We start from the raw sequence: 27,673 nt of genomic DNA on the forward strand, positions 1-27,673 counted from the left end.
CCATACATTTGGCGAAGATTAATATTATCAAACCAGTATCAGTGTATAGGATCTTAAAAGTTTTATTCACAAACTGTTTTGCGATTTTTCTTCAATGGAAACATCATTGATTTAACAGTCATTTTCACTGTGCAATAAAATAAAATATGTACAATATAAAGTGTTAGATTAAACCTAAATTTAAAACAATGCTTAAAATAAGAAAACTTGCATTAGAACGTGTAAAGTTAAATAGAAATAACTTAAAAAAACATTAAAAACTCATAAAATGACAAAAGCACAATAAAATTACTAAAACCTAAACTAAAATTAAAATGAAAACTAAAAACATGAATGTAAAAGCTAATTCAAAATATTCTTAAATGCTATAATGGTATATAAATAATGCTAACATAACACAAAAACATAACATGCATACATAAAAGTTTATCTTTAGCAAATCCAGAAATTGGCTCCATTGTGCATCTTTTTTGGTCAAGTGCTGCACATCATTCCCTTAACAATAAATATAGAATTTCTTTTTTAGATTACATTTAAATTAAATTCCCTCTGACTGGATTACTGATGATTAAATATGATTAATCTGAAATGTCACTAGTGAATGGCGGGGCTTTTAAGCATGTGATTGCATGTTTTATTTCAGCTCAGCCAATGGGTGTTTCATAGAATGTGTTTTAATGTACGTTTGTGTCTTTGTATTACAGGTAAGCAGTGATGATGCGTTGTCTGGCAGCCCGTGTTCACTACAAGACCCTGATAGTGATCTGCGCTCTCCTCTCTCTGCTCACGGTCGTTCTGTGGAACAAGTGTGCGAGTGAGAAAGCGCTGCGCTTCCTGCCCCGGCACCCCCAGCCCCCTCCCAGCCCGAAAACAGACAGCCATCCGCAGCAGCCCCAGCCCCCCGAACCTCCACCTGTGGTCGGCGGAGTGCGCTACGAAGAGATCGACTGCCTGATCAATGACGATGTCACCATTAAGGGCCGCCGAGAAGGAAGTGAAGTATACCTGCCCTTCAGCTGGATGGAGAAGTACTTTGAGGTGTACGGCAAGGTGGTACAGTACGATGGCTACGATCGATTTGAGTTTTCACACAGTTATTCCAAAGTATATGCCCAGAGAGAGCTGTATCACCCCAGTGGAGTCTTCATGTCTTTTGAGGGGTATAACGTGGAGGTGCGTGACAGAGTCAAGTGCATCAGTGGAGTGGAAGGTGAGTGATGTGGTAATGGTTACACCTCTTCATTTCTGATCGATCTTCTCTGATAATGGCTGCTTAGTAATACTATGCCGAGGTGTCCGAACACATGTAATCAGTTGAGATGGATGGTGGTTTACACCTGGTATTAACTTGTGTCTATTAACAGGCATCAAAAGTACAGTAGTGATCAGGGCTGTAACGGCACGCACTTGCACCGAGGTTCAACTTAAATCTGACAGTTCATCTTTATTCTGGCTTGTTAAAAATAACATCACTCGGGTATTGATAACCCGTGTGCGCACGTGAGACTAGTCTTAAAAAGTTAGTCAACTAGGAAAAGTTAGGGTTAGGGTTAGGAAAAGTAGGACTGATTACCCCTTGGCAACTGCTAGAAGGTCAAACTAGTGCAACTTGACCCTGAACAACACAGGTTACTATCTGTATTTAAATTAAATGCATTTAAGCCATGCCAGTTTTATTCAAACATTGTGAATGTGAATGAGAACTCGAGCGCACAGTGTGAAGATTTGTGTGTGGAACGCAAACCTGTGTTCCAGTCTCAGACAGTGCACAAATATTGAGTTCTCTTTCAAGTCTTCTGCTTGAATAAACAAGTTCACACAAAAGTTATGTCAACATGTCCATCTTGGTAAGTATCCTAGCAGACATAGACCTAGTCTGTTGAACGTATGATATCAGTGAACTAGATCTGTGCAATGTTTTAAAGTGACAGCAGGATATATAATTTTTTTTTTTTATTAACCTACTGTGATTTTAATGTTAATCAAAAAATAAAAGTCACGTAAATAACTCACTGCTCTTGATTGAAAAGTTTTGGAAACTATAATAAAGATTAATCTTCACTTTATACAGTTAAATATGCAATGTTTTTTACATTGCTTTATTCATTTTCTGTACCTAAAAAACTAATGTTCAAGCTACCTAAAAAAAACCCTGTAAAACCATATCTACAAACTGAACCGTGAGTAATTTGAACCTTTTACACCCCTAGTAGTGATGCTCTGAATTTTCTGCAAAAAAACACAAAATTATTTATATACGAGGCCAGAGGCAATCACAGCCACTGATAAAGAGCCGGTATCACTCGGCTATGAGAGTAATATTGCATTTATACAACAGTTCGACTGAACATGTGTGTAATTAAACAAGAAGTAACGGAATGTCTTATAAAACTCTCTCTTGTGCTGAACTACTTCCTTCCGCCAAGGATTCAAAGCTGAATAGCACCGTTTATTTTATTTATATATTTGCTAGATTGTATTTATTTGTGCTGTTGCTTGTAGTTGATGATTATTTTTCTTTATTTTTATTTGACAGTATAGTAGTCCTCCCAAAATGGACTACTATACTGGACTACTATGGACTACTATATATATATATAATGTATATGTCATGGGCTATGTTCCATTCAGCTTAAACACTCCCAAGAAACTCCAGGACACAGTTGATTCATTTCCATGAAGTTTACTGGGAATTTTGTGAAACTGCAATACAGTACAATGAGATGTCTATATTATTAATCAAACTCAAATACACAATAACAGTGTAAGTAGCACCACTTAACTAACATAGCAGTGTAGCCTATATGATAAACACAATCAAGCTAGTAGAAACAACCAGCAGCAATAAACAAACTAATTTAACCGTCTCAATAATCTTACTAACTTAAAAGTAAGCAGTAACCAAATATTACACGATGAGAAATACTTACAGACGTTGCCTTAGCAAAAAGGAAAAAGGAAAAGCGATCGACTCAGAACGACTGATAGAGCTCACACATTCCTGTAGCTGATTACCGCATGGCAATTTTACTTCCTATTTCCCCACATGCACTAGTACTAAGTTACTATGGTTACAAGATAAACAAATCACACTGAACTGCTGAAACAAACACATTTTCAAGCGGCATGACACTCCCCGCTTGGGGTCTTTAAAGAGCCCACATTAATTAACAGAATCAGTCTTTGGAGAGAGAAGCAGAACCACTTCTTTAATGGGCCGAGAAAAAGCCTTTCTGGTTCCATCCTTGACGACTTCCACTTGAACCTTCCGGACCAGTCCATCTTCTCCTGGAAAGGTTTTTGTGATGATGCCCGTAGGCCATTGATTTCTCTTTGCCTGATTGTCTTTCAAGAGAACTATGTCTCCTTCCTGGAGGTTCTGCCTTTTTCTTTGCCATTTGTGCCGAAGCTGCAATGTTTTGAGGTATTCATGTTTCCACCTGTTCCAAAACATGTCTGCTAGGCCCTGAACCCGCTTCCATTCCTCTCTGATGAGATGCGCTTCCTCAAAGCTTCCTGACGGAGGAGGAGGAGCAGATCCTGTCTTGAGAGTCAGGAGCATTGCTGGGGTGAGGATGACAGGCGATTCCGGATCCGATGATACTGGGATGAGCGGTCTAGCATTCATGATTGCAGCTACCTCAGCCATAAGTGTGGTCAGAACTTCATGTGTAAGGTGAGACCTCCTCTGCTCAAGCAGCATGCAGTCCAAAATATGGCGGGCAATGCCAATCATGCGTTCCCAGGCGCCACCCATATGGGACGCGTGGGGCGGGTTGAATACCCAGGTGCAGCTCTGTGTGTCCAGGTACTCTTCCACACTGTTGAAGCCTGGATCAGTCTTGTCCATCTCCAGCTCACGAGAGGCGCCGACGAAGTTAGTTCCGCAGTCAGAGCGAATCTCCTTTGCAGGGCCCCTGACTGCAAAGAACCTCCTCAAGGCATTGATAAAGCTGCTGGTACTCATTGCTTCAATTACCTCGATGTGAACTGCCCTTGAGCACATGCATGAGAACATCACAGCCCATCGTTTAGAGTTGGAGACTCCTCCTCTTGTGCGGCGTGAGACAATGTCCCATGGTCCAAAGACGTCGACACCTACGTAGGTGAAAGGAGGTGCTACTTGTAACCGTTCTGCCGGCAGAGCTGCCATCTGCTGATGTTCAGTCTTCCCCCTCAGCCTTCTACAAGTGACACATCTGTGAAGCAGACTGCTGATGCAGCGTTTAGCTCCTACCAGCCAGAACCCTGCCGCTCGAATGGCACCTTCGGTCAGATGTCTTCCTTGGTGTTTCACTGCTTCATGATAGTGAGACACAAGCAGGGTTGCGAGATGATGTCGGCCAGGAATGATGATGGGATGAGCCTCGTCCGTGCTCAGATCTGACTTTCCAATCCGACCTCCCACTCTAAGAAGTTGATCGTGGTCCATGATGGGGTGCAATTTCCACAAACTGCTGGAAGATGGGATGTTGGATCCTGAGTTGATACACTTAAGTTCCTCTGCATAGCACTCATTCTGGACACTCTTCACAATGCACACTTTGGCCCTTAGCAACTCTTCCTCTGTAGAGCGACAGATGTGCCAGCCCTGACATTCATTCTGGGTGGAGTGGGCAAAGGAACGAGCCACGTGGATGAGGTGCGCTATGGCCGTGAGGAGAGTGCTGAACTTGGAGAAGCGTTCAAAGCGTTGTGGGTGCACCACATCTCTGGTAACATGTGTGAGACTTGTCACCACCTGAGGACGCACTTCAGAGTCAGTGTCAGGGTCAATAAGGTTATAAGTCTCTGGAAGCTCAGGTGAATACGAAGATGCATCATGGAGAAAGGCTGGTCCTTTGAGCCAAGTTGTGCTGCTAAGCAAAGCTGGTGTCACAGTTCTTGACCCAATGTCAGCTGGGTTGAGGTGCGTTGGGACGTACTTCCACTGACCAGAACAAGGTGATTGATGGATTCGTTGGATCCTGTTGTGTACATAGACATAAAATCTCCTTGTTTGGTTCTGGATGTACCCTAATACAACCTTGCTATCTGTGTAGTAGGTGATGTTATCGAATGTTGTGTCCATCTCTGTGACTACCATCTCGGCGATCTCAATGGCGAGTACAGCCACACAGAGCTCAAGTCTAGGGATAGTTAAACCAGGTTGGGGGGCCAACTTTGCCTTCCCGAAGACGAAGCCAATCTCAGTCTGTTCTTGGTGGCTTGTCACCTTTATGTAGGCAACGGCTGCTATAGCCTTGACTGATGCGTCTGCAAAGACACAGAGCTCTCTTCTTAGCGCACCTGCGGTGGAGAAGGACGTATAGGGGCGTGGTATCTGGAGCCCCTCTAGGTCTTGGAGTGACTGTTTCCATCTAGTCCACTCAATCTCCATGTCTTTGGGAAGAGGTGAGTCCCAGTCCTCTGATTGCGTGGTGAGTTCCCTGAGTATCAGTCTTCCATGAACCGTGATGGGTGCAAGGAACCCTAGAGGATCATAGAGGCTGTTCACGGTTGAGAGTACCCCTCTGCGAGTGAATGGCTTCTGATCATCTTTGATTTGAAACATGAAGGTGTCTGTGCGCATGTTCCAGAACAATCCAAGGCTACGTTGAATGGGCAGATCATCAACAAAGAGATCTAGGTTGTTGACGTCCTTGGTGCGATCTTCGGTTGGAAATGCTTCGATGACTGCCAGTCGATTTGAAGCAATTTTGTGCAGCCTGAGGTTAGAAGCTGCAAGCATCTTCTGTGCTCGCCCGAGGACGCTTATGGCCTCTTCCTCTGTGCCGAAGGACTTTAAAGCGTCGTCAACGTAGAACTCGCGGTCGATGAATCTTCTTGCATCACTGCCATAGTCGGCTTCTGCTTCCTTAGCTGCCCGTCGCAGACCATACACTGCAACGGCAGGCGAGGGACTGTTCCCAAAGAGGTGAACTCGCATTCTATAGTCCACTATGTCGGAGGTAGGGTCGTTGTTTCTATACCACAGGAAGCGGAGAAAATCGCGGTGGTCCTCCTTAACGACAAAGCAGTGGAACATGTGCTCAATGTCGGCGGTGATCGCCACCTGTTCCTTCCTGAACCTCATAAGAACACCTAGAAGTCTATTATTAAGGTCGGGCCCAGTGAGCAAAACATCGTTGAGTGACACTCCTTCACATGACGCGCTGCTGTCGAAAACCACACGGATTTTATCTGGCTTCCTAGGATGGTACACACCGAACAGGGGCAGGTACCAGCACTCTTGTCCAGGCTGCACTGGCGGGGCAACTTCTGCATGTGCCTTCTTAAGCATCCTCTCCATAAACTCTAGGAAATCGGCTTTCATCTGTGGTCGTTTTTCCAATGAGCGCCGGAGTGAGACAAGACGGTCGAAAGCCTGTTTCCTGTTGTTAGGCAGCCGCTGTCTTGGCGACCGGAAGGGTAAAGGTGCAACCCAACTTTTGGAGCTGTCCTGATAGCACTCAGCTTCCATTATCTTCAGAAACTCTAGATCCTCCATGGATGGAGCGAGTCTGTGGTCGTCGGGAGTACGAGCGAAGACAGTCTGCCCCAGGCAGTCTCCACTGAGCATCATTAAGCCACAGGTGGAGGTAGGTGCAGGATGATGCTGAGTTTTAGGCACTTGACCAAATACCTCTTTCAAACTGATCTGGTTGTTGCATGGCTGAAGATAACTCGTACGACCGTTCTCTAAGATGGCTGTTTTGTAACTCCTCACTTCAAGTGGTCTGTGGGCACCTCCAAGACACACATCGCCGACGACAACCCATCCTAGGTCAAGCCTTTGAGCAAACGGTGCATCTCCTGGGCCACTTATCTGTTCTCGGACCTTGTGTGCCTGTAAGATGTCTCTACCCAGTAAGAGGAGTATTTTGGCGTCTGGATCCAGAGGCGGAATCTTGTCGGCGATGCGCTTCAGGTGGGCATGATGGTAGGCTGCTTCCGGCGTAGGATGCTCAATTTCTTGTCCACCGGCTCCACAGTGTATCCGCTGGCTCTCCTCCCCGCTGTCTCTGAACGCCCCGCACAGGTCTTGAGAGTATATGAGTAGGAGCTTCCGGAGATCTTAAAAACCTCGAAGAACTCCGACCGCGCCAGGGAGCGATTGCTCTGCTCGTCCAGTATGGCGTACATTCTCTTGGACTCCTCCCTGCATCCATTTGGGAACACGCTGACAAGACAGATCTTGGCACATGCTCTGGCACTCAATCCTTCACCACATACTTGAGTGCACGTCGACTTGACCTCCTGGATGTCTGCTCTGTCCTCCTCGCCGCCGTCCTCTGAAGTGGAAGGGGACGACTTAGATTTCCAGGTAGGTGGGCAGGGGTGGAGCGCTGTCACATGAGCAGTGCTCTCACACTCTGTACATTTTAACTCAGCAGTGCAGTTCTTTGCAAGATGCTCTGTGGAGGAGCAACAGCGAAAGCAGATGTAATGCTCTTTCAAAAGCTGTTTGCGATCGTTTATGCTCTTCTCACGGAAGCCTCTGCATTTCCTCAGAGGGTGGGGCTTTTTATGCAAAGGGCAGTATTTATTTGGATCAATTCGTTCCATACTTTCTCTGCACTCGGCCTTAGCAGTTCCTTAGACCTGCGTCTTGTGAACATAAACCGATGTCTTTATGGGCCTCTCCCATTTACTCTTTCTCTCTGCTGGAGCTTGCGTGAAGAGGTTAAAGCTTGGATCGGTGCGAGCCCTTGCCTCCATGGCGATGAAGTTTACAAACACGGAGAAGGGTGGGAAGCTAACGAAATGTTCCTGTTTGTATCTGGTACCAAAGTAAAGCCACTTTTCTTGCATGTTGTATGGGAGTTTCTCAATGATAGGCTTAATTCCTCTGGAGGTATCCAAGTATGACAAGCCTGCAAGGTAGCCATCTTCCTTGGCAGCTTGTAGCTCTGACAACAGGTCGGCTAGATCCCTGAGTCTCTGTGGATCCTTTTTTTGTGACTTTTGGAAAGTTTTCTAGTTTGTTGAACAGAGCCTGCTCGACGGCCTCTGGCGAGCCATATATTTCGTCGAGGCGCCCCCATGCCATGTTCAGTCCGATCGCTGGATCCTTAATGTTGACTGTTTTTATCCTTCTTACTTGTTCTGCTGACTCTTTTCCCAGATACTTGGTGAGGAGGTCGAGTTCTCCTGCAGCAGACAAGTCTAGATCGGCGATAGCGTTCAGGAACGATGTTTTCCAGGCCCAATAGTTCATTGGCTGGTCATCATATGTGGTGATGCCTGAAGTCACCAGGCGGCTGCGAGCAAGGTATTTGATGAGGTCTCCAGTGGACGTAGAATGGCCATAGCTACCTCCATAAGGCGTCCTGTGAGCAGGCAGGTGTGCAGGAGATGAGGAATCTTTCTTGATGTTCTGTTGCGGAAGATTCCCACCAAGCTGAGGAGCTGGAGAGGAGTTGAGAGGCTGCTTGAAGCTTTGTTGTGGCAGTGCCCCACTGGTCTGAGGAACTTGGTGTGGCATAATGTCAGCGGAAGCAGCAGCTTGGGTTTGACTTGCATTGAGTGGGTGGTGTGTTGAAGGGATAACATTGATTGGTTGGTGTGGAGGATGAAGCGTTGGCGAAGCATAGTCACTCCCTCTTCTGACGGATAGACCCCTGCTGCATAGGCTGGCTTGTGTCGACACATAGGCGGCGACGAGCTGGTCTTTGACCGATTGGGGGACTGGGCTGTTAGCCTTACTGCATACTTCAAAGCCCATATCTTGTAAACCAGCCACGAGAGCATTTGCCTCTGCAATGGCAGCATCCTTTTCTTTTTCGTCATTTAATGCATCAAGATTAGCTTGAACTCGTGCCTGCTCCACTTTAAGTTCAATTTCCTTTAGCGCATGTACCGCTCTAGCTTGCGCTGCTTCGGCCTTTGCCTTTGCCATGGCGACGGCTATGCTCATCTTCGAGCTGGACGATGTACCAGATGAGCGACTGCTTCTTGAGCGCACAGTCTCAGTCTGGTTATCTCCATTTCCTTTTTTATTGTTGTTACGTTGTGACATTGTGACTCACCGCGTTTTCAATATCAGGAGAAGGAAGCTAGTATGTAGCTGACAGGGAGCTGTAGCGTTAGCCGCTTATCTCTTGGTATTGAGTTGCTCTGTAGGATGGCAATCCTTGTGTCCCTCATTAGCTGTGATGCCGTCTTTTCACTGTCATGGGCTATGTTCCATTCAGCTTAAACACTCCCAAGAAACTCCAGGACACAGTTGATTCATTTCCATGAAGTTTACTGGGAATTTTGTGAAACTGCAATACAGTACAATGAGATGTCTATATTATTAATCAAACTCAAATACACAATAACAGTGTAAGTAGCACCACTTAACTAACATAGCAGTGTAGCCTATATGATAAACACAATCAAGCTAGTAGAAACAACCAGCAGCAATAAACAAACTAATTTAACCGTCTCAATAATCTTACTAACTTAAAAGTAAGCAGTAACCAAATATTACACGATGAGAAATACTTACAGACGTTGCCTTAGCAAAAAGGAAAAAGGAAAAGCGATCGACTCAGAACGACTGATAGAGCTCACACATTCCTGTAGCTGATTACCGCATGGCAATTTTACTTCCTATTTCCCCACATGCACTAGTACTAAGTTACTATGGTAACAAGATAAACAAACCACACTGAACTGCTGAAACAAACACATTTTCAAGCGGCATGACAGTATATATATATATTAGGGGTGTGTGATATAAAACATTATTAATTCATCTGTAACTGCATTTTAATCAGATTCAAGTCCTGTGTAAGTGCATCTAAAAGCCACTTCAAGTGAAGATTCTGTGTCACCTCTGATGCATATATTTAATTAGGTTCGAAAGAATTGGCCTTTATAAAGGTAAAAATCTAATTACTTATTGGAAAGTCAAACTTATTGAAAAAGTTCATTTCTGTTACTCCTGCAAACTAATCACTGCACAGAATATTGTTTAAATCCATTCCACTGGTTTTCCCCCTCATAATTAGAGCAGAAAATGCTTGAAAAATGTCCCACACAGTTACTTTCTCCCTCATCATCAAGATTCACCTAAATACATGTCACATTAAAGCAGCTCTTAATTGTGGCACACTGGGAGAAGTGAGAGGCAAAGCGACCTGCCTCATTTCTAACACAACTTGTTAGTGGCCATTAATAGTCATTTAGTGCAGTCCGAGAGGAGTTTCCTGGAAGTCAGGCTCGAATTATCTACGTCTGGTTCTTAGTAAGTAATGCACCCTCAATGGACTATACATTAAGCAAATGAAAGTGGGATTGATTCAGCCAAGAACTGAATCACAAGAGCTGATTTGATGACCTTAAACGTAATGGAGAATCATTTTGCACTCAGACTCCCTCCCATGTGTCTTCTGGTGAATGTCAATGAGGAAAAGCAAAACTAAATTAAAGCGGAGTCATTTCCTTTTTTGATAAGGAACCTAAATGACAAGCATTTCAAAATGAACTGATAGATGACACTCCTTAACAGGAAAAAGCTGATTATGGTGGTCTCGGCTCCTTCAGAGGCTTTTTAATGTCCAGAAACTGCATTTTTCTCTCCACTGTGTCAGTGATCCAGCACTGTTTCACTCCCCTGACAGATTACTTTTAATAATTTCCTGCTGGCTCACTCTTCTCTCCACCTCTCTATCTCTTTGCAAGGACCGTCCTTCAGCAGACGGGGTTAAGTGCCCTTTTCGAGGCATTACAGTGATAAAGCATAACTCTGATCCCAGTCTCACTCCAGTTCTTGGATCACTTCTCCCTGCAGCCTTTGTTTTAAGAGCCCAGATCTCTGACTATCAGACTAACAGCAACATATCAACGCTATTATCACAAAGTTTGTGATGCTCTCTAAAGAGAATAGAGTCGCTTAGTGCCATTTGCTCTTCGGTATTGTTTTATAATGAGACTGGGTAATGAAGTAATCACTTCTTAAGGAAGTATTGAAATTGAGTTTAGTCTGATCAATACTGGAGTATAAAGGATGCCTTCCAAACCGTAACATCATTGCTATTCACTGAAGACGGTGAAGTCTCTCACAGTGCTTCATAGGACACCAATGGCAAACAAAGTAGAAGAATCTTTTTTAATGAAGTCAATGTGTATCTAATTTAGAGCAGTGCCAAATCTGTTTGTTTGTTTGCATGTGTGAGTGTACGTCAGCGTATCCAATGACAAGCGTGTAAACAAACCTCACTTTACATGCTCAAAAAACAGAGAGCATTCTGCAGTATTCTGTCTAAAATGCAGAAATTCAGCACATCCAAACATCCTGGTCTGAAAAGCTCATTGATCAGCATTCAGATTTTAAATCACTTTTTTCTGGTGAAAGCTTTTAAAACATGCAAACCTTGTTTTGTGTGTGCATTTAAAGAATCCCCTTTTATGAAGCACCACAAAGAGGCACATTCATACCAAAATCCTTTGTGGCAGGTGGAAAAATGGGGTTGTCTGTGAGTTGAGATGAAATTCTCAATGTCACAAAAGCAACAGAGTTTGAACCAGTCCCATACTTTTGTTTCCTTTCTAGCCTCTTCTCAACCATAACCAAGAGCCAGTCCATTACTCTGAGTCTTTTTTCATGGAGCCGCTCTCTGTTCTGTAATGATCATGTAGGAATGAAGGAGCCTGTAGGGAATCATATGGTTTAAACCATTGCCTTGTCCAGTATCCATGGAAAATTAAAGCGAGCACTGCCTCAAAGCACAAGTGTAACATTTAAGAACGGGCTTGAGTCCAATGTTCAAGGAATGTTACAGTGCTGGTGTGAAGGTCGTGCAACTTGCGGGTGTCCGTCAGTGTTGGATCTCGCTGAGCTAAGCAGTTAGCATGTATTTTTAACTTGGTGTCTGGCATCAAACTTTTATGCCAACAGTAAGCAGCTTTGATCACCTCAGTAGATTTAATTCACTGTAGTAAGAAATATGGAAGTTTTTTTTAAAGGTGTTGCACATGCAAACACAAAACAAAGATTAATTAGAGGTTCTGTTCCCCTCGCTTTCATCCCGGCCGTTGGAGGCACAAAAACAGTGTGTTGAGCTCAGAGGTAGTAACCCACATGGGCCTGCGGCAGTGTGTTTGAGCAGAGAGCCTATTATCAGAGACAGCGGACAGACTCATCAGTCTCCGCTGAAGGAGAGACAGAGGGAGAGAGAATAAACAGGTATGAAAAGGAGATGAGTATGGAGGGGTGACAGTGAAAGAGAGCTTCTTTTTCCTCCTCCTTCAGTTTGAGGGATGGCATCTCCTCCAGCAGAGGATCAGAGTGCTCTGAATAGTATCTAGGCCAGAGAGGGCCTCCTGATACAGGTCCCACTTAGAGCCAGCATGTGTATGTGTGCTTCCTGGAAAGCGGAAGGCAGGCTCATTGCTGTGTTTGTCATCTGTATTGCCTTATTATGTCTGTGTTTAACCCTGCATGTGTTTTTTTATGTGTATGTTTGTGAATAGATCCTTTCAAGCCAGCTATAAAGCAGCAGTGTGGTCGCAGTGTTATGCCTGTGGCTTGATTATTGTTATTCCAGGAAATAGAATAGACGAGCTGTGATCAAAGAAAAAAAAAGGTTGGAAAGAGGGTGAATGAAAGCTGGGTAAACTGTAGCTCTCAGCATTTATGTCTGTGTGGAAAGCACAACTTCATACTTCAGATCAAGGTTATTTGCTTAGGGGTTTAGTGGCTTTTTCCTCCCAGTGTTCACTTCAAACATACTTTTTTTTGTATGTTTTGCTGATTGAAGGTTTATGTTTTCACTTGTCACTGTGTACCCTGGATTTTCTATCTGATCTAAATTGTGTAAAAGTCATGAAACCAAAAACAAGATTATTCGTAATGAATGAAGATGGCAAAAACCACTGCTTTACATGATCACACAAAAAGACTCTAACAGTATAAAACATTAGCATTTAGACCTCATTTAGTTGTCCAAATTGAAGATTTGGTTGTATATGCGAGTGATATATATATATATATATATATATATATATATATATATATATATATATATATTGTATATTATTACAATTAAAAATATATATTTTTGTCATTTTAATATATTTTAAAATATAATTTACTTCTGTGATGGCAAAGCTGAGTTTTCAGAAGGCATTACTCCAGTCTTCAGTGCCACATGATCCTTCAGAAATCGTTCTGATATGCTCATTTATTGTCAAGAAACAGTAATGATCAGCAATGGTAAACAGTTGTGCTGCTTAATATTTTCGTGGAAATCATGATACTTTTTTTCCAGAATTCTTTGATGAATGGAAAGTTCAGAAGCACAGCATCTATTTAAATATGTCATTGTCATTAGAAATGTTTGTAGTGATCAATTTATTGTTTCTTTACTGAATAAAAGTATTAATTTCTTTAAAAAAAAAAAAAAAGTAGTTTACATATAAATGTGTTTCTCTTATTTTCAGTTTAACACACAGTTTCTAATATCTCTTCTTCTGGTCCCTTCCTACAGGAGTACCTTTGTCCACCCAGTGGGGCCCTCAAGGGTATTTCTATGCTATCCAGATCGCTCAGTATGGCCTGAGTCATTACAGTAAGAACCTGACCGAGCGGCCACCCCACACAGAGGTGTATGACACAGCGGAGGAGAGAGACAGCAGGTCTAGCGCGTGGACTGTCCCTAAAGGCTGTTCTCTTACCAGAGTCTATGACAAGACTAAAGTCACTTCAGTACGACAGTTCAGTGCTCCAGGTACAGAAGCAGATATTGAACTACATGCTTTCAGTTTATTTGGTCTAGTTTCATTTCTCTGCCATTCTTCTGTTCTTCATACAGTCCATTCTAATTTTGATTGATCTTCTATTCTATCTCCTCCAGCTTCACAACTAGTATGTATACAGTTCAGTATCAACTGGACTATAACAATATTTATGTCTTGTAAACCCTTTAGTATGATGAAATACTTTTTCGTCATCCTTACACATTTCCTTATCTCTCCTATATTCTTCTGTCAGCATCTTTGCATGGCCTCTTACAGTCCCGCTCCACTGGGCATGCACATAAACACCCTCAAAATGTCAAAACACACTAACAGTGCCTCATACACTACCGCTGAAAGATTTGCGTTTTTTTTTTTTTTTTGTAATGAAGGGTCATGTGGCATTGAGGACTGAATAGCTGCTGAAAATGTAGCTTTACCATTACAGAAATAACTTTTAGAATATACTCAAGCACCACTGTCCTCTTCTATAGAGAACAAAGAGGCTATTTAATGACTACAATACTTCTCTGTAGAAATAGAATCATGAAAATAAATTCTTCTTTCATCAGACAGGATTTTTATTCTTTCAGTCTCCAAATTGCATGCACATGATTATGGGGTTTCCCGGACAGTGAAGGAAACATCTATGCAGCCTTCAGAAATCACAGTAGACAGTACATTCTGTTCCTCCCTCAAGATACTGCATGATAAGGTAGCATTTTTGGGGTTTCTGACACACTGTGCTGCTTAGCATTGAGCTAATCAATAGCCATTAGAATTAGCAGGGCTGTCGCACTGGCAGGCAGTAATTGGGTGTCATCACCCGGAGCATTGATTAGAGCAGGGCCAAGACTCCAGCAGGGCACTGCCTCCCTCCTGCTCTCTCCGTCCTCCACATCACTGCTATTGATGGGAGGGTAATCAGAGCAGGACAGTACAAATCCACTTAGTCTCTGCATTGCCTTATGTAATGGATTTATGAATGCAGCTGTGGCCTAATGGTTAGAGAGTTGGACTTGTAACCCGAAGGAAGCAGGTTCGAGTCTCGGTGCTGGCATGAGTTGTAGGTGGGAGGGAATGAATGAACAGTGCTCTCTTCCACCCTCAGTACACATGGCTGAAGTGCCCTTGAGCAAGGCACTGAACCCCCAGTTGCTCCCCGGGCGCTGGATCTATAGCTGCTCACTGCTCCGGGTGTGTGTTCACAGTGTGTTCACTTCTCACTGCTGTGTGTGTGCACTTGGATGGGTTAAATGCAGAGCACCAATTCAGAGTATGGGCTACCATACTTGGCAAATGTCACGACTTTCACTTTCATATTTTAAATAGTGATAGGGGCTGTTTGAGACAAAATGTCCTCTGCTGCCTCTTATCTTTTCCTTTGATTTGCTTTCGTCCTTTATCCCTATCCTGTCCTATTTTCTGTGTTGCTTTAATGTTGTTGATATTACTCTGTCTTGCGCGTTTTCTCTTGCTCAAGTACTCGGCCTCATTCTTTTTCTTGTGCTCTTTTATGCTTTCTTTTCTCCTCTCAGTAGAGGGTATGAGTTGGTTTCCTTTTTGTTCTGCATAACCTTGTCAGAAGGCAGCACAGACAGAGGCGGCGAGAGGGATTTGACTCTTAACAGTTAGAAACAACTTCAGGATGTAGTGTTGAATGTGCATTTCTGTAAAAAAAAAAAAAAAAAGAGAGATAAAGTACTTTGATTGAGAGTTTGGGAAACTGATCTGCTCCTTTTGCAGCAAGTTGCACTGCAGTGTGTTCAACAGTCTTCTGGAGGAGAAATGAGTTTTATCACTGTCCAACAGGAGATGGATGGTTTTAAAGTTGTTTCACGGTTGGAGCTTTCTGCCTCTCTGACATTAAGGTGTAGGTTTAATTAACCCCAGGACAAATTGACATGTGAAACCTTGTGCTTTCAAGAAAAGCCTTAGCGTCATTATTCGCAAGTTCTGTGCCTTAGTGTGTGGGAATCTGTACTTGTTTGTGCATGCAAATGATATTGTAAGGGAAATTTGCAAGGGTTTATACAGTACTATGCTGTTCAGAAAATTCATTTTCATAGACATGTAAGGTTGTTTATTTGTTGCTTTTGACATTAATTTAGCATCAGTACCATGAGCTTGTTATTGTACCAAAGGCAAAATTTTGCTATGGATGCAACAGACATCCTGTTCAACCTGTTGTAACATTTTTTTTCTGTTCCTTGTTTCTAGAAAACTCAGAGGGCGTCTCACTTCCTCTTGGCAACTCGAAAGATTTCATCATCTCTTTTGACCTGAAGTTTACATCTAATGGTAGTGTCTCTGTCATCGTGGAGACCACAGAGAAAGGTCCTCCGTTTGTTATCCACTACGTCACCACCACCCAGCTCATTTCTTTCAAGGAGCGTGACATCACCTATGGCATCGGCCCTCGGACTGCATGGACCACGGTCACCCGTGACCTTCTCACTGACCTCCGCAAAGGCATTGGCCTATCCAACACCAAAGCGGTCAAAGCCACCAAGACCATGCCACGGCGTGTGGTAAAGTTAGTGGTGCACGGCCACGGGATGATAGACAATATCACAATCTCCACCACTTTGCATATGGCGGCTTTTTTCGCAGCTAGTGACTGGTTGGTGCGCAACCAGGATGAGCGCGGTGGTTGGCCGATCATGGTGACTCGTAAACTTGGGGACGGTTTCCGTGCTCTGGAGCCGGGTTGGTATTCGGCCATGGCACAGGGGCAGGCCATGTCCACTCTAGTGCGTGCCTATCTGATGACAAAAGATGATACGTACCTAAAATCTGCCTTGCGTGCCACCGGACCTTTCAAACTGCCATCGGAGCAGCATGGCGTCAAAGCTGTATTCATGAACAAGTATGACTGGTATGAGGAGTACCCCACAATCCCTAGCTCCTTCGTTCTCAACGGGTTCATCTATTCACTCATAGGCCTGTATGACCTGGCGGAAACAGCAGGTGAGAAGCTCGGTCGGGAAGCAGGTCAGCTGTACAGCAAGGGGATGGAGTCCTTGAAATTTATGCTGCCCTTGTACGATACAGGGTCGGGCACCATCTATGATCTCCGCCACTTTATACTGGGCACAGCGCCCAATCTGGCTCGTTGGGACTACCATACAACGCACATCAACCAGCTCCAGCTACTGGGTACTATCGACAACTCACCCATTTTCAGGGACTTCGTCAAGCGTTGGAAAAGCTATCTGAAAGGAGGGAGGGCCAAGCACAACTAAAGTGGAGCACACCTCTATGATCTCTTCATGCCCTCACATCCTCTATCGACTGCCACCATCAGGGCCACGGTGTCTAGTGAGGAGAAAAAGATGATTGAACACTTCAGTGGCCCTCTGACTTTTCAGTTTGAGACCATACTTGCAGTGCTGCTTTTGTCTGTGCTGAGGTTTTAATTAGGTACAGTACAAACACAGCTGCGTGCAGCATGTGTCTGGATAAGGAAGAGGGAGGGCTTATGTATTTAAAATTCAAAGCTTCAGATCTGCAGGTTTGAGTGAGAAACACGTCTGCTGAGATTTGCCACATTTGGGCTCACTTCAGTCAAGATGAGGAATGGCAAAGCAGCTTTCCAAAGTAAAGCTCGGAAAAGAATTGGTCATTAGACAGGCAAAATTGTCGAGAAATAAATCTTTAAGAACAAACTTTAGCTGCACTAGTTTTTAAGCTCATAGCCTGTGAGCAGAACTAAAAATAGCTCAAATAAATAACTAAAAATGCTGAAAATGTCCTCAAGTGTAGCATTGTTATATTTCACAGAGCATTGAAGGTTTACACGGTCAGCTTTGACATTGGAATGAAACGCGCCTTTGTTCAACCCACTGTCTAGCCTTCAGTCTGCATTTCATGATCCTTTGCTCTGTCAGACACTCGCCACAATCAGATTGAGCTGTCACGATTCCGGCCCAGTCCTGCCCATAATGCACTTAAAGCTTTAGAGAGGTGGTTGTAGGTCACTTGCTTCCTGTTTACAACAGATTTCAGGAAACATTGCTGTAATTATTAAGACACCACTGTCCTGGACTAACAAACAGAGAGGCTGCTTTTTGAGAAATCTGGGGGACTCTGAAGAGTTGTGTAGCTGGTGTTCTTCCCTGTAAGACTTCAAACTTCAGTTAAATCGTGCTACGTGTAGATTAGTCATGCACTTTACTTGTGTGGCATGCGTGTGTGGTGAAGATGCGTTTATACAACCATGTGATGAATTATGACTTTTTGACATCAATCCAGTTTTTTTTTCACTCATCCTTAATGGCAGTGAATCATTCATTTCTAAGGGAATTTTTTGATTTTCTTTATTGTAGCTGTACCAGTGTCCTCAAACATAATTGCTGTAATGTGGAGCAAAAGAATGAGGATGTTTCTTTCACCTTCAGTTGAATAACTTGCATCTCAGGCAAGCAAACAATGCTGTTTAATGTATTAAAAAGATACTAATGATCAGTACTTCCTCATTAAAGTATAGAGTGTACTATTTTTATTTTATATATTTATATTCATAAAGCTTCTCCTCACATCACCAAAAACATTTCAGCAGCCTTCTGACTAGTGCAGCCAAGTGTCTGAGACTGCAGATGGAGTTCAAAAGAGTTTTGGCTATGTCACTTCTTGATGTTTCTCAGAGCGATCAGCTTGACCTCAGCAGTAAAAGCTCCACCTGGCTGACCTTAATCTCAAAAGATGCCCAGATGTTATCCCATTATCTGGCATCTTGCTGTTCTGAACCATTTCAAACAGATGTTTGCATTCCGGCGTGCGCTTTTGGCTTCAGATTCTCAGAAAATAAATGAAAAGGAAAAATGTGTCAGTTCTGAATGTTTGATATGGAAGCTTCTGATTTGTTTGGCAGGGATAGCGTTTTGAGACTATGGGTGCTTTAGTCCTGAGGCGTAGCTTTTGTGTTGACCTCTTTTGGTTTAAAAGTAATGTTTTCCCATGAAATTCAGGTTGCTTGTCGTCTCGCCGACACAGTTCTCACATACAATACTATGCACATTTCATACTAGACAAAGGTATATTTAAAGGTGAATGAGTGAGACCGAGAACTACATTTAATTTATACTGTACCAAAGTCTTTAAAGTTTGGGTTATTTTTATCTAAAGCATTGAAGTTTTTTGTATTTTGCTGTATTGAAGACCATGGAGCATTTGTCTTTTCTTTTTTTAGTTTGGAAAGGTGATGGGATTAAAGGAACACTTTGAGTGGGTAGTTACATGCCTTCCTCCCTACTCTTTTTTTTCACATTCAGTCTAGATTTGTATGAAATGGAGTGGTTATAGAAGGCAACAGGGAATATTATTAATCACTGCTATCTATGGGGATGTGTGCAAATCTTGAAGTAGGGCTAATGCTCAGTGCTACAGATTTCAAAAGGGAAAAGAGAGATTTGGATCAGCATGTCTGTTCTTGAAAGCCTCGTTTCAAAGCAGCCTCCTTTTTGAGTTGAGTTAACCAAACCTTATTTGCATCTGAGAACTCCTTAGAGCAAGCAGTGTTAAAAGCACAACTATAGTTTCATTAATGTATTCTCTCTCTCTCTCTCTCTCTCTCTCTTTCTCTCTCTCTCTCTCTCTCTCTCTCTCTCTCTAAAACTGTTTCGAGTCTGGACTATGTGCAAAGCCTTCCTCTGCAAGCTGCTGCAGTTTAGAATTGTAAAACTATAGAAAAGAGTAGAACAGGATTACATTTTCCCTCTTCTCTTTCCTTCGGTTTCATTTCATTCTTGATTTATAAATTGACATGCGAGGTGTATTTCATGTGTATGCAATAAATGATTGAACTGGATCACAACAGCTGCACATCCAGAAGTTGTACAGACTTTGCAAAGGAAGCACAATGTGCGATCATTTTTATGCAGGACAAATGTTTATTAAAGTCTTTGTGCTTTAAATTGTTTTTTTTTTAAAATTGTATAAATAAAGGCATTTCGTTTTATACATAAAAATGTGTCCACTGTGTTCCTTTTAATAAAGCAGCATTTTTGATTTTCATATGCATACTGACTAGATTTTCTCATTTATTTGGATTTTGATTTATTGAAGTCCTATCCGGTCACTTTTCTACTTCCTCACTAGCTGAGCAGAAATGAGCAGGGTTAAACACGTCTTCAGGTGTCTGCTGTTCATTATAATCCCCACCACATTTCTCTCTATCTCAGTCACACATATGGACACTGCGGTTTAATTACTAGCTGCAGCCTGGGGTCTGATTCGGCACATTACACTCCCTTCTCATTCTTCTGTCCTGTCTCTGCCTCTCTCAGTTCTCCGTGTTATTTTAGCCAGCATTACCTGAACTCATAACACTGGTAGACTGTAGGTGAAGGCGCCCCATGGAGCTCATCTTTTAATGACTGTCTGATCAGATTATCACTGTTTTACCAGACTCAGCCAGCTGACGCTTGTGGTCTGTCTGCAGGCAGTCAGGCTTTTTGTTTTGTTTGTTGTTGTTTTTCTTGGGCCAGATAATTATTATTATTTTTTTTACATTTTCAGATACAGATTTATTTATACATTTTTATTATTATTATTATTATTATTGTTTTGGCATATTTCCATCATAATGACTATTTTCCATATATAAAATGTTCCTTCTAAATATATATATATATATATATAATTCTTTTTTTTAAGGAGTAGTTTGTTTGTTTGTGAATGGGCCTAGTTTATTTTTTTTGTTTTGCTTTTAGGTAATTCAAGTAAGAGTCATTTGTTTGTGCTCATGCTACAATGATAATGATAAGATATGTTTAAACTGGTTGTTTTTACTGGATCAAAAACATGCATCAAAAAACTACTGTAATTTGTAGTTTCCTTGTCAATCTGTGTGTGACTCATGCTTTTGACTAACCAAGAATCAGTTATATAGTAATTTGTTCTTGGACTACACTGGTCCCACTGTATGTTCAAGTGTATAGAAAGTCATTTCTTGCTGTATTTTCTTAATTCTGTTTAGACCGCAAACCCTGGCTCTAGATTCATTGGCAGCAGCATCCCTCAAAAGGAAATCTCCATTAACCATTAGATCAACTTTTTCAGCCTTAGTTTATTGTTTTAAAGCAAGACATACTGACAAAACCATTGATGATGATGACTATTGTTTTTATGGCCTAGTGAAATTTGAGATCACAAATCTCCACTTTCAAGAAACTTACACCAAACTCTCCAGTTTTATTCCTGTCTATATTCTTAAGTTTTTTTAAAGAGAGATTTGTTCATATATCTTTTGCCTGATTTATTTAAAGCGGTTAACATGGTTTTTTCTTCCTGGCTATTGCCAGGTTTTTTATTTTTTTATATTTTATTGTTATTTTTTTATGCCATGATAGAAAGAGATATCTAAAATCTGCTCTGTAAAACTATTTAACTCTAATGTCAGCAAAATGATTTAATTTTTTTTAAACATGGCTCTATCCAATGTTCAGATTTCTGTTCTGTAAATGTATGCAAATGAGTGCATATTTAAATTAGATAATGATTCATTTGCATATTTAAACATCATTTTGGACATTTTTTTTACAAAAACAACAGTCTTTACGTTCTGTGGTTAATCAACTGGGGAAGTATGGTGATATCTATTTTTAAACCTTTTTTTTTTCTTTTACCCTATTCATGTGGTGCATTGCCTTGAAATGTCTTTTTAAAAAACTCTTCTTCAGAGAAAGTCTTGCCCACACGTACCAGCAATACACAGGAAAATAATTCCCAGACTAACACTGAACTGTCAAATATCAGTTTATTCTTGAGTGTTTCATTACATTCAACTCATGTCTGCCTCCCTGATGTCTACAGCAGACGTTCAGTTGTCTGCTTGGTTTGGCATTGTAACAGGACACAGCGAGTGATGTGGCTTTTTGTCTGTGTGAGATACACACACACACACACACACACACACATACACACTTGTGTCATTTCCCATTTGTGACCCAATACCTCAGCTATGCAGAGTTCAGACTCTTCTCATCCGGGACACCCTGGGAAGTTCTGATATATTAATCCTTGGTAATATTACTGTGAAAGAATTGACAAAGATATCAGTGCTGCAGAGAGAGAGAGAGAGACAGATGTGGAGGCAGAAGTTGATGCTAGAATATTGTAGCAGTCTGGGGGGTTTTAGGCCATGCATGCTGCACATGCAGCACTGTTTGATTCTGTCTGTTTGTATCTGGCCTTCACACTGCTGCTGCTGTTGCTTAATTATGCAGTAAGCAAGACCACACACACACACACATCCTCTCATGTTTGCCCTCCAGACGATACACACACAAACACACACTTAATGAAGCAGATGAAGAGTGTTTGAGCTGAATAGAGGTCGAGAGGTAATGAGAGAGTTGCTGCAGTGATAAAACAATCGCCCTTCTCTGCTAATCTGGAAGACTGGACAAATGCCAGTATTATAGTGGATATGTTTCTTAAATGGCTTTTTGCATTGTAATTCATATGCAACCCACTTCTTTAAAAGACAAAATCCTGATTTAGGTTTGGCGTAGGCAGTCTTATATTAAATTATGACAGAGAAAAAAAGAGATTTCATATCAGTAAAAATGTGGTTCTGCTTTTCTTAGTCTGTGTCCTTCACTGGAGAATACAGAAACAGACAGATTATTGCTCTGCCAGTGGTTTGCTTCAAGTCAGGGCTATTGGAGAATAAAAGGACTCCTATCCACTAAGGAAAAGTATTGAACTTAGCAAGGAGCAAATATTTAAATCTTTTGAACATTTTACCCCTACATTTGTCCCATTGATACTGTGACGTGACTATATTTAATTTTCATTGTCAATGTGTCTCACATTTCCTTAATTCATTTCCTTCATCAATGTAAAGGTAAGTTTATGGAAGCAGACTATTTAAAAAAAAGAAAGCATTAAAAAAAGAAACCACATATAAGAAAATTCTGGAAGAATATGAATTTTGACATGACACTGATACAGAGAGACATGGTAAATTTTTTAGATTAGAAAATGCTGCCATCGTGGGGTGACATTTGGCATAACTTTTATGTAACGACTCAAAACCGCTTCACCCAGCCACACCTTCACCAACTGTTCATTCTGCCTTCTGTTGAAACATAGTGTAATGCCTGCTTTGCGGTTTCATTTCTAAATCTGCACACCAGAATCACAAGATTCCACATCAGTCCACACTGATATGTTTTAAACGGAAAAATATTTCCCAGGATGTGTTTGATCATTCGAAAGATCTATTATTTGACACTGTTGTATGATTTTTAAGCTTATTTGACAGGAAATATGAATTATTACTATAATTTATTATTACTTATTTTTATTATATTTATGTATTATGTTTTTATGTAAATATTTATATTTAAAATATTTTATATTTATGTAAATATATGTGTTTTCACACCCTCCATTCATTCCACAACTTCACCTACACTTCCTGAACCTGCCTTAAACACCCCACCCTGAATGAGCAAGTGGGGTCTGTCCCGGCAGAGCACAACAAGCTAAGTTCCCCTTCGAGGGAACATCGAACTGCGTCGAACGACACTTTGGGGGAAGCCCCTCAGCGTAGCGCCTCTGAAGTATGAATGAAACTGAGCCAATCTTGATTGGTGTTGCGTCATGACGTAATGTCTGACGGCATAAGCGGAAGCTATAAGCTTTCTGTTCTTCAGCAAGCGCTCTGTCTTGTGTGTCTTATTTGGTGTTGTATTGTCCTTAGTCACAAGCATTATTATGGCGAGCAGTTTCACGAGGTGTGTGCATCCCTGCCCACGTTATATCACGGGTGGAGACACACACCGAATGTGTGTGCACTGTTTGGGAGTGCAGCATGCGCGGGCAGCTCTCGAGGGGGCTGCTTGCGAGGATTGTGAGAGATTGCCAATCCGTGTGCTGCGCTCCCGCCTGGCCGTTTTCACTGGGGGCTTCATGGGGCTCGCAGATGGATCTGGCGGCGGATCTCGAGACTGCCGAGGCACGCTCTCGCGATTCATCCGCCAGTTCCGACTCTCTCTCCTCGCGCGGAAGCCCGCCCCGCGGCTTCTTCCGCACGAGTGGAGAGCCCGATGCTTGAGCTGTCGGCTTCCGAGGAAGTAGATGTGCTCAGCATCGAGGGCGGGGATTTTGGGGATGACTCGCCACCCCGTGTCCCCGCATATGAGGAGCTAGTAGAGGTTGTCTCTCATGCAGTGGCCCGTCTTAATATCAGTTGGCCACATGAGAAGCAGGAAACACTTATTAAAAGCAAGTTGGACGAGCGTTTCCTGCAGCATAGAGAGCAACCTCGTCATCGGGGTTTACCGTTTTTTCCAGATTTACACAACGTTGTGTAAATCGTGGAACAAACCTCATTCATCTCGCGTGTCCAACCCCCCTGTGTTAAAATATAGTAATATCTTGGGGGGGCGAGAGAATGGTTATGGGATGATGCCTCGGGTGGACCTTCTTAAGGATATTGATGAGGGCGAGGGTCCAACTCCGGAAATTGTTGCGGAGTTGAGGAAGGCCGCAGATTTGTCTCTCCGAGTCACCAAGGAAACAGCCCGTGCTATCGGCCGTTCCATGGCGGCAATGGTGGTCTCCGAGAGACACTTATGGCTAAATTTGTCAGGCATTAAGGAGAAGGACAGGGCTTTCCTCCTTGATGCCCCGATTTCACCCTCTGGCCTGTTCGGCGACTCAGTTAATATCGTCGTCGACAGGTTCCAGGAGGCAAAGAAACAGTCTGCAGCCTTTGAACAATACCTCCCTCGCCGCTCGAGATCTAAGAAGCCTGCCCCAGGCGGGCAGCCGCAGCCATCCGCCAGCTCCTCCGCCTATAGACAGGCGCAAAAGGAGAGCGTCGCTTCTAGAGCCCCCCCTCAGGCAGCCTGGGGGCATAGACGACGCTCTCAGCCAAAGCCGGGCGACCTGAGGGGCGTCCTACAGGCGAAGAAGGCTTCAACAAAGAGGTCCTAGCCAGCCTGGCTAGGGGGAGTGGGGGAGCGATCGAGGTCGCCTTCTCTGTGGAGCCCGCAGGAAATCGATGTCGACTTCCCGCCGTTAAGTACGCTTCGGGACGCATCGGTCTCCAGCGAACGCGCCCTGCACTGTCCACCCCACGGGCTTGCGGCCAGGCAGCATTCGTGTCCGCACATCGAGAGTCGTTTTTGGTCGAACCCTGCCGGAGATCTGCTTCGGGGGGCCAAGAACGAATCCCGATTAATGCCCGAGGCCAGCCTCGAGAGGCTGGTCCCCTTAGTAGAGTATTTCGATGCATGGGAAAATCTCACAAATATTTCTCCTTGGGCTCTGCGCACCATTCAAAGGGGGTACAGACTACAGTTCGGTTCCCGCTCACCAAAGTTCAATGGGGTGGTCTGGACTGTAGTCAACCCAGAGCAGAGTCGGGTGTTGGAACAAGAAGTAAACTCTCTGCTGGTAAAGGAGGCTATAGAACGTATTCCTCCTCCAGACAGGGAGTCCGGGCTTTACAGCCGCTACTTCTTAGTTCCCAAGAAGGATGGGGGGTTGCGTCCAATAATAGATCTCAGGCACTTGAATCGGTCTCTGAGGAGGTTCAGGTTCAAGATGCTCACTATTCCCATCATCGTGAACCAAATTCAATCTGAGGATTGGTTTGTCACGATAGATCTGAAGGACGCATACTTCCACATTTCCATCCTTCCATCTCACAGGAAGTTCCTGAGGTTCGCCTTCGAGGGCGAGACATACCAATATCGGGTTCTTCCGTTTGGCCTAGCCTCTCCCCTCGCACATTGTATGGATGCAGCTCTAGCACCACTGAGGCTTCAGGGTCTCAGGGTTCTCAATTATATCGACGACTGGCTGATTCTAGCCCAGTCACAAGAGCTGGCAGTTCGGCATCGAGATGTTGTCCTTGCCCACATCCAGAGCCTGGGATTGAGACTCAACACGAAAAAGAGCGTGTTGACACCAGCCCAGAGAACCACGTTCCTGGGAGTGGTGTGGGATTCGGTCTCGATGCGAGCACAATTGTCTCCTGCACGGATCGAATCCATCCTGGCCACGGTGACCAGGATAAAGCTAGGCCAGGCCATCACTGTAAAACATTTCCAGAGAGTGTTAGGTCTCATGGCAGCAGCATCCAATATCATTCCATTCGGTCTCCTGCACTTGAGGCCCTTGCAGTGGTGGTTGAAAACCAAGGGGTTCCCCCCGGAGGGAAACCCATTTCGCATGATCAGGGTCACGCGCAGATGCCTTCGTTCCCTATCTATGTGGAAGAAAGCTTGGTTTCTGTCCCAAGGTCCCGTGTTGGGAGCGTCATGTCGCCGGAAAACCGTCTCGACGGACGCCTCCCTCACGGGCTGGTGCGCGGTCATGGACGGCCGCTTTTCGAGAGGTCCATGGCAGGACCATCATTCCTCCTGGCATATAAACTGCCTGGAAATGTTGGCGGTGTTCCGAGCTCTGAGGAGCTTCCTGCCGGATCTCAAGGGTCATCACATCCTTGTGAGGACGGACAATATGTCTGTGGTGGCTTACATAAACCATCAAGGGGGTCTGAGGTCTCGCCCTCTATGCAGACTGGCGCATCGGATCCTATTGTGGTACCAGGGGAAATTGTTGTCTCTCAGAGCAACATACATCCCAGTGAATCAGAATCAGGGAGCAGACATCCTGTCGAGACAGGGGCTGAGGCCCGGGGAATGGAGACTCCATCCCGAGGTGGTGGAGTCCATATGTCAGAGGTTCGGCCCAGTGGAAGTGGATTTATTCGCGTCTTGAGAGACGACTCACTGTCCACTGTGGTTCTCTCTCACACATCCAGCCCCACTGGGGTTGGATGCCATGGTACACACGTGGCCGAGGCTGCGTCTGTATGCCTTTCCCCCGATCGCTCTGCTCCCGGGAGTTCAAGAGAGGGTTCGTCGCAACGGCATCAGTTTATTATTGGTAGCCCCATTGTGGCCGGCCCGAGTATGGTTCTCAGACATAATATTACTCCTGGACGGCCCTCCGTGGCAGCTTCCCATCAGGAGGGACCTGCTGTCACAGGCAGAGGGCTCAATTCTTCACCCTCGGCCCGAACTATGGAAACTATGGGTCTGGCCCCTGAGGGGGCACAGTACAGAGAAGCTGGCCTGTCAGCAGGAGTAGTGGAGACCATACTCAACTCTAGAGCTGCCTCCACGAGGAAATTGTACGGCCTAAAATGGAATGTTTTCACCCTTTGGTGCAGAGAGCGGGAGGTGGACCCAGTTAACTGCCCCGTCGCTTCAGTGCTGGAGTTCCTCCAAGATCGCTTCTCAGTTGGTCTTACCCCGTCCACTCTCAAGGTGTACGTGGCTGCCATTTCGGCTTTCCACGCTCCTCTGAGTGATGGGCCTCTGGGGAGACACATCGTACGTTTCCTCCGTGGGGCTTGGAGGATGAGACCTGCGGCTCGTACCAGGGTTCCCACTTGGGATCTGGCGGTGGTTCTCGGAGGGTTGGTTGAGGCCCCCTTCGAACCGCTGGAGTCGGCTGAGGCCAAGGACCTTTCCCTTAAGGTGGCTTTCTTGTTGGCCATTACTTCTCTGAGGAAGGTAGGAGATCTCCAGGCGCTCTCTATATCTCATGGGTGCCTGGAGTTTGCTCCAGGCGACATCAGGGCCATCCTACTTCCTAAGCCAGGCTATTTGCCCAAGGTGCCGTCTAATGTGGCACGGCCTACGGTTCTGCAGGCTTTTCATCCTCCACCTCACGTGACGGTGGATGAGGAGAGACTTCACTTGCTCTGCCCTGTCAGAGCTTTTAAAATATATATCCAGAGGTCCTCCTCATGGCGGAAGTCAGACCAGTTATTAGTCTGTTTCGGGTCGCCTAAGAAGGGGCTTCCTGCTTCCAAACAGACCATTAGCAACTGGATTGTCCAAGCTATATCTATGGCCTACCAGGTGCGCAATTTGCCTTCACCTCTGGCCGTGAGGGCTCATTCTACTAGAGGCATGGCGTCCTCTAGAGCCCT

The 27,673-nt window shown here is 44.0% G+C and overlaps 1 protein-coding gene across 3 annotated transcripts in view; it reads left to right on the forward strand.

Moving 5' to 3' along the window:
• Positions 1 to 18,288, forward strand: part of LOC132105883 (D-glucuronyl C5-epimerase B-like) — a 69,890-nt gene extending 51,602 nt beyond the window's left edge. For all 3 annotated transcript variants that reach the window (XM_059511373.1, XM_059511366.1, XM_059511383.1), the window contains 3 exons: positions 705 to 1,210; positions 13,461 to 13,700; positions 15,928 to 18,288. In XM_059511373.1, coding sequence (XP_059367356.1) covers positions 715 to 1,210; positions 13,461 to 13,700; positions 15,928 to 16,952 — 1,761 coding nt within the window. In that variant the 5' untranslated portion in view covers positions 705 to 714 and the 3' untranslated portion in view covers positions 16,953 to 18,288. The remainder of the gene's footprint in view (positions 1 to 704; positions 1,211 to 13,460; positions 13,701 to 15,927) is intronic.
• Positions 18,289 to 27,673: the final 9,385 nt, after the last annotated feature.

Source organism: Carassius carassius, chromosome 2, assembly GCF_963082965.1.
Source record: "Carassius carassius chromosome 2, fCarCar2.1, whole genome shotgun sequence".
Taxonomy (NCBI): Eukaryota; Metazoa; Chordata; class Actinopteri; order Cypriniformes; family Cyprinidae; genus Carassius; species Carassius carassius.